Genomic DNA, 15,165 nt, shown 5'->3' with positions numbered 1-15,165 from the left:
AACCAAACGAGGGTGGTCTATGGGGATAGATGGGATGGGCTGAGAGTAGCTGAGGGGTGGGATTAAAGAGCTTATGTTTAGAAAATGTATTGTTATGTGACTGCTTATTATAAAAGCACAATGTATAATGTATGTATGTATGTACAGTGGGGAGAACAAGTATATGATACACTGCGGATTTTGCAGGTTTTCCCACTTACAAAGCATGTCTGTACTTTTTATCATAGGTACACTTCAACTGTGAGAGACGGAATCGAAAACAAAAATACAGAAAATCACATGGTATGATTTTAAAGTAATTAATTAGCATTTTCTTGCATGACATAAGTATTTGATCACCTACCAACCAGTAAGAATTCCGGCTCTCACAGACCTGTTAGTTTTTCTTTAAGGAGCCCTCCTGTTCTCCACTCATTACCTGTATTAACTGCACCTGTTTGAACTCGTTACCTGTATAAAAGACACCTGTCCACACACTCAATCAAACAGACTCCAACCTCTCCACAATGGCCAAGACCAGACAGCTGTGTAAGGACATCAGGGATAAAATTGTAGACCTGCACAAGGCTGGGATGGGCTACAGGACACTACTTGTTCTCCCCACTGTATGTATGTAAGTATGGCAGAAAAGCTGTAAAAAACACAAGATATGTGTCTGAAGAGGAGTTGGTGGATGGGTTAATATAAAATAAACAACAAATCCAATTAAAGTGTTTAGGTCTCTTGACATGAGATTTCTATTAAACCCATTTATTTTTTCCTCCAAACAAGAACAAGCCCAGGGTCATGATCATTAGGACATGGAAAACATTTGAAAATGCTCTGCAACAGAAAACAATTAAGAGTGTTTCTTATTATAGACAAGTCAAGGTAGTCCCTCCTGGTTTGTCAGTTTTCTTCCCTTTTGGGCCTAATGAACACACCCCAGGTTTTATGAGTTTGAAGGAAGCTTAAACACAGGACAAGCAGATGCCCTCCTCACCATTCCAGATGGTTCTCTACGAAGGCGGACATGGGGCTGATCTGGACGGTGTATGTGTCGTTGGCTGAGTACTCAAACAGGCCATAGTAGGGGTTGAACAGCTCTTGAGACAGCAGGAAGAAGAACTCTCTGGATGGCCCACTGTAGTCCAGCCTGATGGTGTGGGAAAAGAAGAGACCTGAGTTATGTCAGTAGCAGACCAATAAAACAAACATTCGTTAACCTCTATCGCCCAAAAATGAGCAGTTTGTTCTTTAAAAGACGAGAGGTGGTTCCTTCTTGACACGTTCATTACTTTTTCATGTGTTCAGGTAAATAGAAGCTTTGGTGTACCCCTCCTCTCCTATGAAGGTGATGTAGAGCTTATTCCTCTGTAATTCCTTGCGTGAGTAGGCCATGACCTGGTTAAAGGTACCCTCCAACAGGTGGTCTCTCCGGACCATAAGCCTGGAACACAACAACATCATAGGATGCTCAGCAACACAGACATGGATATACAGTATAGTGCTCATTTGCATACACAACTACTGTTTCTTAGAAACAGTAGGGTTCTATTCTGTAAGTGTATTTGAAAAAGGTGTGCGTAATCATGTTAATGGACATTTTAGACTGCTTTCCTTACTTGATCTTTCCTGGGCCCTGGCCATAGCCTTTAGCCTCCAGTTTCCTGTAGAAGTTGCGTAGTTTGGCTTCAAAGTCTCTCCGGTACGGGGCAGGCGCTCTCGCTCTCGACATTCCTGTTGACAAGCACATTCAACTCTGTGACATGCAGTCCTCCAATGACATGAGACATGGATATAACACAAGTATAACCATATGTGACATGGTTTTTGACCAATTCTTGTGAATACATTTTCAACCCACTATGGCTCCGTTTGCCATTAGTGCCAAACCACCTGGAGAGTTCTGTGGTGAAGACCCTGGTGAACAACGCGGAGAGAAGCTGAAGCCGGGATGGAAGGAGGGCTGGACATAGGACATGATCTCCTCTTCAAACAAGCTGTAGGGACATCCAACAAGTGACAAACATGGAAATAATGACAATACTACAATGGAAACATTCAGGGGGTAATATTAACAGTTGCCACCAACCTCAACAGTATCACCAGGTCTGCATCACATGCTAGTTTCTCCAGTCTTTGGGTGCCCTCTGTTCTGATGTAGTGGATCTTTTCCCTGCAAGCACACATGACACAGACATTATAAACATACACTATAATCTGGACTAGACTGGGTGTGTTCTATCAAACCTGACAGAATATAATAACTTTATTTGGTTACACTTTACATTAGTTAATTACAGTGTAACAAATGACTCCCTATTACACTATTTACACTGTACTTAGGGTTACTTCAGGGTGTGGTTAGGGTTTTGGTGGAAGCTAGGGTTAGTGTTAGGGTTTTGGTTGAAGCAAGGGTTAGTGTTTAGGGTTTCGGTTGAAGCTAGGGTTAGTGTTTTGGTTGAAGCTAGAGTTAGGGTTTTGTTTAATGGGGGGTATTTTACCATAGGAAAATATATATTCAAAATACACTGCTCAAACAAATAAAGTGAACACTAAAATAACACATCCTAGATCTGAATGAATTAAATATTCTTATTAAATACTTTTTTCTTTACTTAGTTGAATGTGCTGACAACAAAATCACACTTTTTATCAATGGAAATCAAATGTATCAACCCATGGAGGTCTGGATTTGGAGTCACACTCAAAATTAGTGGAAAAAAGTGGAAAACCACACTACAGGCTGATCCAACTTTGATGTAATGTCCTCAAAACAAGTCAAAATGAGGCTCAGTAGTGTGTGTGGCCTCCACGTGCCTGTATGACCTCCCTACAACGCCTGGGCATGCTCCTGATGAGGTGGCGGATGGTCTCCTGAGGGATCTCCTCCCAGACCTGGACTAAAGCATCCGCCAACTCCTGGACAGTCTGTGGTGCAACGTGGCGTTGGTGGATGGAGCGAGACACAATGTCCCAGATGTGCTCAATTGGATTCAGGTCTGGGGAACGGGCGGGCCAGTCCATAGTATCAATGCCTTCCTCTTGCAGGAACTGCTGACACACTCCAGCCACATGAGGTCTAGCATTGTCTGGCATTAGGAGGAACCCAGGGCCAACCGCACCAGCATATGGTCTCACAAGGTACCTAATGGCAGTCAGGCTACCTCTGGCGAGCACATGGAGGGCTGTGCGGCCCACCAAAGAAATGCCACCCCACACCATGACTGACCCACTACCAAACCGGTCATGCTGGAGGATGTTGCAGGCAGCAGAACGTTCTCCACGGTGTCTCCAGACTCTGTCACGTCTGTCACATGTGCTCAGTGTGAACCTGCTTTCATCTGTGAAGAGCACAGGGCACCAGTGGCGAATTTGCCAATCTTGGTATTCTCTGGCAAATGCCAAACGTCCTGCACGGTGTTGGGCTGTAAGCACAACCCCCACCTGTGGACGTCGGGCCCTCATACCACCCTCATGGAGTCTGTTTCTGACCGTTTGAGCAGACACATGCAAATTTGTGGCCTGCTGGAGATCCTTTTGCAGGGCTCTGGCAGCGCTCCTCCTGCTCCTCCTTGCACAAAGGCGGAGGTAGCGGTCCTGCTGCTGGGTTGTTGCCCTCCTACGGCCTCCTCCACGTCTCCTGATGTACTGGCCTGTCTCCTGGTAGCGCCTCCATGCTCTGGACACTACGCTGACAGACATAGCAAACCTTCTTGCCACAGCTCGCATTGATGTTACATCCTGGATGAGCTGCACTACCTGAGCCACTTGTGTGGGTTGTAGACTCCGTCTCATGCTACCACTAGAGTGAAAGCACCGCCAGCATTCAAAAGTGACCAAAACATCAGCCAGGAAGCATAGGAACTGAGAAGTGGTCTGTGGTCACCACCTGCAGAACCACTCCTTTATTGGGGTTGTCTTGCTAATTGCCTATAATTTCCACCTGAAACGCCGCTCAGCAAGGAAAAAGCCATTGCTCCAAAACAGCCATAAAGAAGCCAGACTACGGTTTGCAACTGCACATGGGGACAAAGATCATACTTTTTGGAGAAATGTCCTCTGGTCTGATGACACAAAAATACAACTGTTTGGCCATAATGACCATCGTTACGTTTGGAGGAAAAAAGGGGAGGCTTGTAAGCTGAAGAACACCATCCCAACTGTGAAACACGGGGCTGGCAGCATCATGTTGTGGGGGTGCTTTGCTGCAGGAGGGAGTGGTGCACTTCACAAAATAGATGGCATCATGAGGAAGGAAAATTATGTGGATATATTGAAACAACATCAGTCAGGAAGTTAAAGCTTGGTCGCAAATGGGTCTTCCAAATGGACAATGACCCCAAGCATAAGGACAACAAAGTCAAGGTGTTGGAGTGGCCATCACAAAGCCCTGACCTCAATCCTATAGAAAATGTGTGGCAGAACTGAAAAAGTGTGTGCGAGCAAGGAGGCCTACAAACCTGACTCAGTTACACCAAATTATTGTGGGAAGCTTGTGGAAGGCTACCCAAAATGTTTGACCCAAGTTAAACAATTTAAAAGCAATGCTGCCAAATACTAATTGGGTGTATGGAAACTTCTGACCCACTGGAAATGTGATGACAGAAATAAAAGCTGAAATAAATCACTCTAATATTATTCTGACGTTTCACATTCTTAAAATAAAGTGGTGATCCTAACTGACCTAAAAACAGGGCATTTTTACTACGATTAAATGTCAGGAATTGTGAAAAACTGAGTTAAAATGTATTTGGCTAAGGTGTATGTAAACTTCCGACTTCAACGGTATATTCAGTAACACACCAAAATATAATAAATAAGAATAATGAATCTGAAGAGCTTTCAAATTGAGAGAATATGTGGGATGGGGAATAAGTGCAAGTCATTAATGCAAATCATAAGTCAAATCTCCAAAATAGGGAGAGAAAAAAATAAATTCCTATAAATATTCACTCAAATTGAAACTAAAGTAAGCCTATGAGGAATTATTTCCATTACACAATTTCTACCAAATCCACACAAAGTAATCAAAGGTGAAGGGAATTCTACAGGAATCCAGACAATAAATCTGTAGCTTTATCCTAAACCAATTCAGAAATCCCATTGGAGAATTCAAGTCTAAAGCAGCCACAAGATGGCGACAACTTACTGTGTGGATTTTAATTTCTCATTGAGGCCTAGAGCCGGGCTGCCCAACCCTCTTCCTGAAGATCTACTGTCCAGTAGGTTCAGTCCAGCCCTAATTTAGCATATCTGATTCAGCTAGTTAAGGTCTTGTTGAGCAGCTAATTAGTAGAATCAGGTGTGTTAAATTAGGGTTGGACTGAAAACCCACAGGACTGTAGGGTTGGGCAGCCCTGGCCTTGACAATCAATGGTTCTTACTGGTCTAAGCCATTGTCACTCAGCTCTCTGTCTTTGAGTTTTTGACCACCCCATATTGGTCACCAGGCCAAAGATTCTAAGGTTCTCCACTGTATGAGCCCTTAAGTGGGCATACAACCCTTCTGAATGTGGACTAGATGTCCTTCAAGTTCTTATTCCTCCTATAGGCTGAGATTACCCTGAAATATTTCAAGGCCTCACAATCATTCCGGGCCTGTTGAAAATTTGATTTAAGTTCAGAATGGAACCCCTCCAGAGCCTGAGAATAAGTCCCCACAAATGGAACCACAGGGCGGTTATCCTTCTCTACCTTATATGCTCCATGGGTCTGGATGGTCTGATTTACCTCAGCCTTAACCTCTTTTAGGAACTGCCTAGAGTAGCCCATGGGCCTTAAGGCAGAGAAGAGTATTCTTGTGGCCCCCTCTATTTCCCCAGGGAAACTACACATTTTGTCAAAGTATAAATTGTGATTTGATCAACCCCCTTTATGTGTGTTTTGCATGGAAACTACATTTGTAAAGTAGGCCATGTCTATCTGTTTCCTTAAATAAAACTTCAGTTGCCAATTGTTTGGTTTCTCCCCCCTTTTGAATGAAAAATACCTGTGTATCTAGAAATTCAAATGTTTTGTATTGCAAATTGTGTGTAATGGTGATTGCTAAGTGATGTGAATTCGAAAGGTTTAAGAATTCCCTGAATTTAGAGATTGAGCCTCCTCACAGTCCAAAAATACCATCCAGATACCTAAGGTGCAGCAATGGTAAGGTCTTACATTTAAGGAAAGCAGTTTCTTCCCAAAAACTAATGTACAAATTTGCAAAACTTGGGGAGAATGTCTTTCCCATGTCTGTACCATGTATCTGGAGGTAGTACTTCCCATTGAACTCAGTCATTTCTGGTGAGACTCAACTCCAACAAATCCAAGATAACCCTATCCAGTCGACTGGGGTCAGGATACCTATGAAAGGCATTTGCAACTGCCTGTAGATCTAATTTGGTATCAATATTTGTGTACAGAGAATTAATATCAATGGAGAATTTAAAAAAATGTATTGGTATCTTTAAACCCTTCAGCCTGTTGACAAATTCGCAAGTATCCTTAACATAGCTGAGATAGAGGATTTATATAAAAATCGGTATATTCAGCTATTTTTATTTATTTAACTAGGCAAGTCAGTTAAGAACAAATTCTTATTTCCAATGACGGCCTAGGAACAGGGGGTTAACTGCCTTGTTAAGGGGCAGAACCTTGTCGGCTCGGGGATTCGATCTCGCAACCTTTCAGTTATTAGTCCAGGTGTTCTAACCACTAGGCTACCTGCCGACCAAGGCAATACAGTGCCTTGCAAAAGTATTCGCCCCCCCTGGCATTTTTCCTTTACATTTATTTTTATTTGGATTTCATGTAATGGACATACACAAAATAGTCCAAATTGGTGAAGTGAAATGAAAAAAATTACTTGTTTCAAAAGATTCTAAAAAAAATAAAAAACTGAAAGTGGTAGGTGCATATGTATTCACCCCCTTTGCTATGAAGCCCCTAAATAAGATCTGGTGCAACCAATTACATTCAGAAGTCACATAATTAGTTAGATTAGACACAGCTGGACTTTAAGTGTCACATGATCTCAGTATAGGGGCAAGGAACCACCAGTTCTGAAAGGCCCCAGAGTCTGCAACACCACTAAGCAAGGGGCACCACCAAGTAAGCGGCACTATGAAGACCAAGGTGCTCTCCAAACAGGTCAGGGACAAAGTTGTGGAGAAGTACAGATCAGGGTTGGGTTAGATAAAATATCAGAAACTTTGAACATCCCACAGAGCACCATTAAATCCATTATTAAAAAATGGAAAGAAGATGGCAGCACAACAAACCTGCCAAGAGAGGGCCGCCCACCAAAACTCAGGGACCAGGCAAGGAGGGCATTAATCAGAGAGGCAACAAAGAGACCAAAGATAACCCCGAAGGAGCTGCAAAGCTCCACAGCAGAGATTGGAGTATCTGTCCATAGGACCACTTTAAGCCGTACACGCCACAGGGCTGGGCTTTAAGGAAGAGTGGTCAGAAAAAAATAAGCAAACATATTTGGTGTTTGCCAAAAGGCATGTGGGAGACTCCCCAAACATATGGAAGAAGGAACTCTGGTCAGATGAGACTAAAATTGAGCTTTTTGGCCATCAAGGAAAACGCTATGTCTGGTCGCAAACCCAACACCTCTCATCACCCAGAGAACCCCATCCCCACAGTGAAGCATGGTGGTGGCAGCATCATGCTGTGGGGATGTTTTTCATTGGGAGGGACTGAGAAACTGGTCAGAATTGAAGGAATGATGGATGGCGCTAAATACAGGGAAATTCTTGAGGGAAACCTATTTCAGTCTTCCAGAGATTTGAGACTGGGACGGAGGTTCACCTTCCAGCAGGACAATGACCCTAAGCATACTGCTAAAGCAACACTCGAGTGGTTTAAGGGGAAACATTTACATGTCTTGGAATGGCCTAGTCAAAGCCCAGACCGCAATCCAATTGAGAATCTGTGGTATGACTTAAAGATTGCTGTACACCAGCGGAACCCATCCAACATGAAGGAGCTGGAGCAGTTTTACCTTGAAGAATGGGCAAAAATCTCAGTGGCTAGATGTGCCAAGCTTATAGAGACATACCTCAAGAAACTTGCAGCTGAAATTGCTGCAAAAGGTGGCTCTACAAAGTATTGACTATGGGGGGGTGAATAGTTATGCATGCTCAAGTTCTGTTTTTTGTCTTATTTCTTGTTTTTTTCACAATAAAAAAAATATTTTTAATCTTAAAAGTGGTAGGCATGTTGTATATATCAAATGATACAAACCCCCCAAAATCCATTTGAATTCCAGTTTGTAAGGCAACAAAATAGGAAAAATGCCAAGGGGGGTGAATACTTTCGCAATCCACTGTACAATAAGATTCTGAGCCACAATCACTTGCTATTGGTCTACCGCAGGGAACTCGTGGGAGAACTGTCCATGTCTCATGAGATCTATATATTTTAGGTAGTAAGTAAAACTGCCTAGGTTTTGGAGAATCTGGCCCAAAAAGGTAGACCATCTGTTTATCTGTAATATACTTATCCTCACTCACTATCTCCCTGATTAGTCTTTGTGTTTCCCGTTGTTGAGTGGAGCAATGGGACATAGTTTTTGACATGATCTAACTGTCTATTAGCTTCAATAAGATATTGCATTTTATCCATTATACAGTGCCTTGCGAAAGTATTCGGCCCCCTTGAACTTTGCGACCTTTTGCCACATTTCAGGCTTCAAACATAAAGATATAAAACTGTATTTTTTTGTGAAGAATCAACAACAAGTGGGACACAATCATGAAGTGGAACGACATTTATTGGATATTTCAAACTTTTTTAACAAATCAAAAACTGAAAAATTGGGCGTGCAAAATTATTCAGCCCCCTTAAGTTAATACTTTGTAGCGCCACCTTTTGCTGCGATTACAGCTGTAAGTCGCTTGGGGTATGTCTCTATCAGTTTTGCACATCGAGAGACTGACATTTTTTCCCATTCCTCCTTGCAAAACAGCTCGAGCTCAGTGAGGTTGGATGGAGAGCATTTGTGAACAGCAGTTTTCAGTTCTTTCCACAGATTCTCGATTGGATTCAGGTCTGGACTTTGACTTGGCCATTCTAACACCTGGATATGTTTATTTTTGAACCATTCCATTGTAGATTTTGCTTTATGTTTTGGATCATTGTCTTGTTGGAAGACAAATCTCCGTCCCAGTCTCAGGTCTTTTGCAGACTCCATCAGGTTTTCTTCCAGAATGGTCCTGTATTTGGCTCCATCCATCTTCCCATCAATTTTAACCATCTTCCCTGTCCCTGCTGAAGAAAAGCAGGCCCAAACCATGATGCTGCCACCACCATGTTTGACAGTGGGGATGGTGTGTTCAGCTGTGTTGCTTTTACGCCAAACATAACGTTTTGCATTGTTGCCAAAAAGTTCAATTTTGGTTTCATCTGACCAGAGCACCTTCTTCCACATGTTTGGTGTGTCTCCCAGGTGGCTTGTGGCAAACTTTAAACAATACTTTTTATGGATATCTTTAAGAAATGGCTTTCTTCTTGCCACTCTTCCATAAAGGCCAGATTTGTGCAATATACGACTGATTGTTGTCCTATGGACAGAGTTTGCTGCACTGAAAGTAAAGGGGCTGAATAATTTTGCACGCCCAATTTTTCAGTTTTTGATTTGTTAAAAAAGTTTTAAATATCCAATAAATGTCGCACAACATGATTGTGTCCCACTTGTTGTTGATTCTTCACAAAAAAATACAGTTTTATATCTTTATGTTTGAAGCCTGAAATGTGGCAAAAGGTCGCAAAGTTCAAGGGGGCCGAATACTTTCGCAAGGCACTGTAACAATCTGAGACCCGTTATTTGCTGGTTTACTCACAATATTCTGATTGCTGCTCAATGTTTTTAGAGCTTGAGTTTGTTGCTTTGTAAGGTTAAACTTATGTACAGGTCTGGGTTTGAATTGTGAAAAGGAATCCACATCCCTTCATATAAGTATAGATTCTGACACTGACTCCAATTTAGGTTCCCAATGTGAGGGGTTCAAGTTGAGGCTTAAGGTTTAACTGGGATTTGGACATGGGTTGTGGTTGAGGTTAGGGTTGAACCAGGATGTGGACATGAAGCTAGGGTTAGGGTTGTGGTTGAGGCTAGGGTGAGGTAAGGGTTGAACCAGTATGTGGACATGAAGCTATGGTTAGAGTTGAGGCTAGGGTTAGGGCTAAGGTTATGGTTACTGCTAAGTACAGTGTAATAATGCATAATTACAATACTTGTTACACTAATTACATGTAGTTACACATTAAGGGCACTGTAATGTAAAGTGTTAGCCTTTATTTTTCAGAGTGGGAACTTCAGTTATGGAAGTATGGTACCAGTACAGCAGTGATTGAGATATTCACATTCCCTGAATCTACAAAGTCCTCATATAAAAAATTATATCAAATTCATCCCCCAGTGTGTATATCTACCTCAGGGAATGGTTCCTGGACAGGGCTGGCTGGCGCTCCGTAAGAACTTCTAGTATTCCAGGCTGACGGAGGAAGGCCACGATCTTCTCATTATAAGCTGTGAATGGAACAAAGACATTGAATTCAGAAGACAGTTAGACTGACTCACACAGCAGAAATTGACTCACACAGACTAACTGCAGAAACTGTATCACACAGCAGAAACTATAACACATGGTTTGTGTGCTTTGTGTATTGTATGTACAGGACGCACCTTGTGGCACTGGATCAGGATGATGCTGGCTCCGCATCGCGGCCACCACACTGTTCCCAGGCCGTGACAACAAGGCCGCACCTCGACTACGGGACACCTCCGAGGCCTGACAGAATACATATGACAAAAGGTACAGCTATAAACAAGCAAATACATAAATTAAATTCCATATTTCCATAATTCGATTACATTATGGTCATCAATCACACAGTTACAACACTTAAAAACAAGGACATGTATTCTCTATAGTACTGGTTGACTTCTGACCTCTCCAGCACTGTAGCTGCGTAATCTCTGTAGGTGCTGCCTGTGGGTCAGGTGGTTGGGCAGACAACCGTTCTGAAGAGGGATTCTCGGGTCGATGAACGTGGTCGCTCGGCTGTTGTGGTCCACAAAGAAGTTCTGGACCACAGAGAAGATGTTACAGGAAAAAACATACCAAAGTTAAAAACACAAATCTAAACACTGCTAGATCTGAAGACAAAGGCCAAATCAATAGAATCATTGGTAAACTTATTCATTTTTTAAAAACATATTTTCCATCTTGTCAACCAAGGTACAATAAACTATTATGTGAATAAGTGGGGGAGTTAGCTGTGGATGAACTAAGGGTTGATGTCTCTGCACCTTGCCCTGAGGGTCAGTCTTGATCTCCCAGCCCCGGGGCAGTTCAAACTGGGCGTCAGAGAAGCGGTTGAGGAAGGTGACCAGGTCTCTGTTGTGCTGGTACCTCTCAAGGTTACGAGCGTCTCTACGAATCTTCAGGATCATGTGCTTCAGGCACGTGCTGCTGGTGAACATGCGGTAGGCTCCCTGAGAAGAGAAAAACATAACAGCATGACCCTGGAAACTAGAAACACCATACGCAACCAATCTGAACCACAATGGAGGAATATTCAGCATCTGTTACTGAAGACTAGAATATGTTACTGAGCATTGGTATTGGTGTTCAAAAGGGAATTGTTTGTTCTAATTGTCCACTGTGTATAGTTATAATTGTCCACTAGGGAGATAGGTACTCACATAGTTGGCATGGAGGACAGTGAAAAACTCTGGGTGTGTGATGAACTTCACCGCTGGGCTCTGTAACAGAGCTGTGATCTTCTGACTGTTGACTGGAGATGATGACGAGGAGGAGGAGGAAGATGAGCTGTCTCTTCTCAGCTCTACACACAGACACCAGGAGAGAACAAAGAAACCATTAACTGAATGGTGACAGTCGAGTACTAGATTGTGTGGAAAACTTTGAAAACCCCTTTGTATACCCATGACATTACTTTTTACAATGGAAGATTACACTTCAGTTTATTGCATTCTGTAATTGTGACATTGTGGTGTGGTCCCACTTACCATTAGCCATCGAAGGAGAGTCTGTCTCACTGCTGTTGTTGTTGAGGCTTGTTCTCTCACTCCTGCTTCTGCTTCCTTCATTCTCACTCCTGTTTGTGGCCATGGTCCTCTGGATGCTCTGGTACCTGACAAACACATCAGCACACATTTACTAAACATCCTTAAGTCAGAGCAACAGTGCCTCAATCTAGACCATTCCTTTAAATGTGTAAGAAACGGCTTGTTAATAAGATGATTAAGGTAAAATATCTTTAAAAATATATTGAACTAAGATACATTACTTTTTTACATTTATTTTTTAAGAGGTGAATCAGCTTAATATTGCGGAAAGATTGTTGCTTCCATCAATGTAATTGTCTGCATCATTTCTAATCCCCCATATATTTTTTGGGGTAAATATATATATCCATATACGTATGCATACATATACACATACTGTACACATACCTATATAGATATACATACTTTTTAAAGAATATACCTTTATTATTCCCCGCAAACCCTACCATCTTTCCCCCAATTGGAGTAAACTATTAAACACTTAGGCTTCTACCTTCAGTTTACACATCTTATACACATTTTACAGACACAATCTATTTTACAATAGTTATATTTAGTTGGTTTTTAGTCTTTCATCTATTTCTGATGCCCATCCAGTTTGATTTCTATTTGTAACTGTGCTATTTCACAACAATTTCTGAACCTATATACATTTTACCGACCCTGTATGTTTTACATTGTTTATCTTTTGTTAGTCCCACCCTTCAGCTCCATTCAACCCCTCCCATCTATCTCTCAACATCATCCATTTTGGATTTCTATATTTTTTTCCATATATTTTTCAACTGTGCTGTGATGCTTCACAAAAGTACTGAACCTTTCTATTCTCATAGCTTCTACAGATTGTAAATTAAATATATAATTATTTTAGCAAAACATTGTATTATTGATTGACTATGGCTTTTTAAAATCACCCAGTATTGCTATCTGTAGCGTTAGTTCTAGGCAAATGTTGCAATTCTTCAGCTATTCCTGGACCTGTGACCAAAAACAAGCTACATATGGACAATACCAAAATAAATGATCTAATGACTCTGCCTCCTCACAGCAAAATCTGCAGAGCTGGGAAGATTGTATCCTCCATATATATAACATTCTATTGGTTTAAAGAATTTTGTGACGTATTTAAATAAAAAAATGCGAAGTTTTGAATCTGGCGTTGTTTTGCGTATCAATTCATAAACCACGTGCATTGGAATGGGTACATCAAATCTCTTCCCAACATATTTTTATTGAATTATCACTCAATACTGTACAAGAAATGTAGGCTTGCTTAGAGTTAATCCCCAGAGAGAAAGAAGTTGAATTTGCGACCATTGATCAATGGATTCCACTACTGTAATAGTCTTCAATACATGCGAGGTCTGTGCAGGGGTTATCCTGACAGAGAGAAGGATCTATGACACAGCCCTGACACAGCCCACTGCTCATGTCTCCAGTTGGACACACTTCTCATTCCAGACACACAAAGGGAATTCCACCAGCCCAGCGAGGACAAGCCCTGTCCTCGCCTTCAATAAGCATTTCAATTCATTTCTCCTCCCTCGCTCTCTAGGTCTCCAATCTCATTAAGAGATTTCATGCACTGCAGTTGTATAATAACACTTATGCAATTCTTCACAGCCTGTTGTGCACATTTCTCATCTGATTATTACTGTCAAGACTAAGTGACTTTTCCTCCATTCAGAATATCTCAGGCATTTCATGGCAAGTTCTTCTAGTAGTGGCTCATCAAGACACGGTACAAGCGTAAAAAACTATTTGAAAAAGACAGCCACAGCCCTAACCAAATGTTCAACACACGGCAGCAAATGCTATTGAAAAAAAATCCAAGCAATAGGTATCAATGGGGGGGCGGGGTTCTGAAGTGTCTGCCCTATATGTGAGAGATAATGTACAAGAATGATCAGGATTTTTTTTAACATGTATTTAACTCCTTATTTTTGGCACTTAACAGTCTCCATATACACTGTACTTCCATTATTTTTTTCCAACTGGTACTGGAAGACCTTCAGATGAGTCTTGTGAGGTCTGTGGGCGTCCTAGAGCAAATTAACCGACATGACGTGTTTGTGAGAGTCACCTTTCCACGGTGTCATATTAGTGTGTAGCCCAAACTGTTCGGGCAGATCAGCTGTACCGCATTCAAACAAGTACCAAGATGCTTGTGGGGGTCGTAGACGTGTTAGTTAGAGACTCATCTTTCCACAGAGGCTTATTAGTTTGTAGGCCAAACCGTTCCAAACGGTTGTCTCATGATCTGACAAACACCACTCTAGCTCTGCTACCTTTCACCGCAGATGAGGAAGTGCTACATAAATTAGGCAGATGTGGTAGATTGCGATGCATCGAATGCAAAAAAATCTCTATCTTAAAGTGACAGATTTTGATGGGGATTTTTGTATTATGCAAATTAATTTCCGCGGAGCACCGACATCAACTTTAGGGGGTTTAATACAAAACTCCCCCATTCTCGGAATGAACTGAACCAATTCTAAGAAAATCATCCAAGAAACAAATAAGCTTTAGGTTCTTCTTACAACCACCAGATGGTCCTGTATAGTGTACGTTTTCACTTGTTTTCTTTTACGAAAGTATGATCTACCTCTCTCCTCTTTCTTCCCGTCTCCCCCATTCACTCACCTTCTATTGAGCTGTTCCATCTGCTGAACGGATCCTGACCTCCTCATGCCGTCAGGCGTGGCTGCTGAGGTGGGTCTCTGCCACGTGGTGGTCCTGTTGATGTGATCCACGTAGAACACACGACCGTGGCTGTCCACACGCGCTTCCCAGTCTATATACAAACACACAGTGGAGACAATTATTTCTTAGTTACTACCATTAGTTTTGTCCTGGTATGTATTGTTCATCAACAAGGAATATGAATGATATGACTCAGAGTCTCGACAAAGTTATATACAAAGCTCACTTGGTGGTAGTGGTTCATCTATAGTGGGGTAATGATGAGGATCATGACGCAGAGCAGGAAGCTGGCTGACTGGAGGATGACTGGACGGTAGGGGACAATCTCCTATGGGACGACAAAAACAGGTCAGTATATCCTAACTTACCAAACTCGCATCTCTATTTTG

General features: G+C 42.0%; 1 protein-coding gene and 1 long non-coding RNA gene across 2 annotated transcripts in view; one reads left to right on the top strand and one right to left on the bottom strand.

Moving 5' to 3' along the window:
• The window catches only part of LOC139377351 (uncharacterized), a 28,953-nt gene extending 17,904 nt beyond the window's left edge, over positions 1 to 11,049 (top strand). The window contains exons 2-3 of the long non-coding RNA XR_011627998.1: positions 10,657 to 10,793; positions 10,947 to 11,049. This is a non-coding gene — a long non-coding RNA (uncharacterized lncRNA). The remainder of the gene's footprint in view (positions 1 to 10,656; positions 10,794 to 10,946) is intronic.
• The window catches only part of LOC139377350 (E3 ubiquitin-protein ligase HECW1-like), a 45,369-nt gene that overhangs the window by 15,915 nt on the left and 14,289 nt on the right, over positions 1 to 15,165 (bottom strand). Inside the window, exons 10-22 of the mRNA XM_071120376.1 lie at positions 15,003 to 15,104; positions 14,717 to 14,867; positions 12,014 to 12,138; positions 11,687 to 11,829; positions 11,291 to 11,476; positions 10,931 to 11,065; positions 10,664 to 10,769; positions 10,411 to 10,507; positions 2,075 to 2,158; positions 1,879 to 1,982; positions 1,605 to 1,719; positions 1,316 to 1,429; positions 983 to 1,135 (exon numbers count right to left, since the gene is read on the bottom strand). Coding sequence (XP_070976477.1) covers positions 983 to 1,135; positions 1,316 to 1,429; positions 1,605 to 1,719; positions 1,879 to 1,982; positions 2,075 to 2,158; positions 10,411 to 10,507; positions 10,664 to 10,769; positions 10,931 to 11,065; positions 11,291 to 11,476; positions 11,687 to 11,829; positions 12,014 to 12,138; positions 14,717 to 14,867; positions 15,003 to 15,104 — 1,615 coding nt within the window. The remainder of the gene's footprint in view (positions 1 to 982; positions 1,136 to 1,315; positions 1,430 to 1,604; positions 1,720 to 1,878; positions 1,983 to 2,074; positions 2,159 to 10,410; positions 10,508 to 10,663; positions 10,770 to 10,930; positions 11,066 to 11,290; positions 11,477 to 11,686; positions 11,830 to 12,013; positions 12,139 to 14,716; positions 14,868 to 15,002; positions 15,105 to 15,165) is intronic.

This window comes from Oncorhynchus clarkii, chromosome 20 (genome assembly GCF_045791955.1).
Source record: "Oncorhynchus clarkii lewisi isolate Uvic-CL-2024 chromosome 20, UVic_Ocla_1.0, whole genome shotgun sequence".
NCBI lineage: Eukaryota > Metazoa > Chordata > Actinopteri > Salmoniformes > Salmonidae > Oncorhynchus > Oncorhynchus clarkii.
This window is presented reverse-complemented; position numbering and strand designations above follow the sequence as displayed.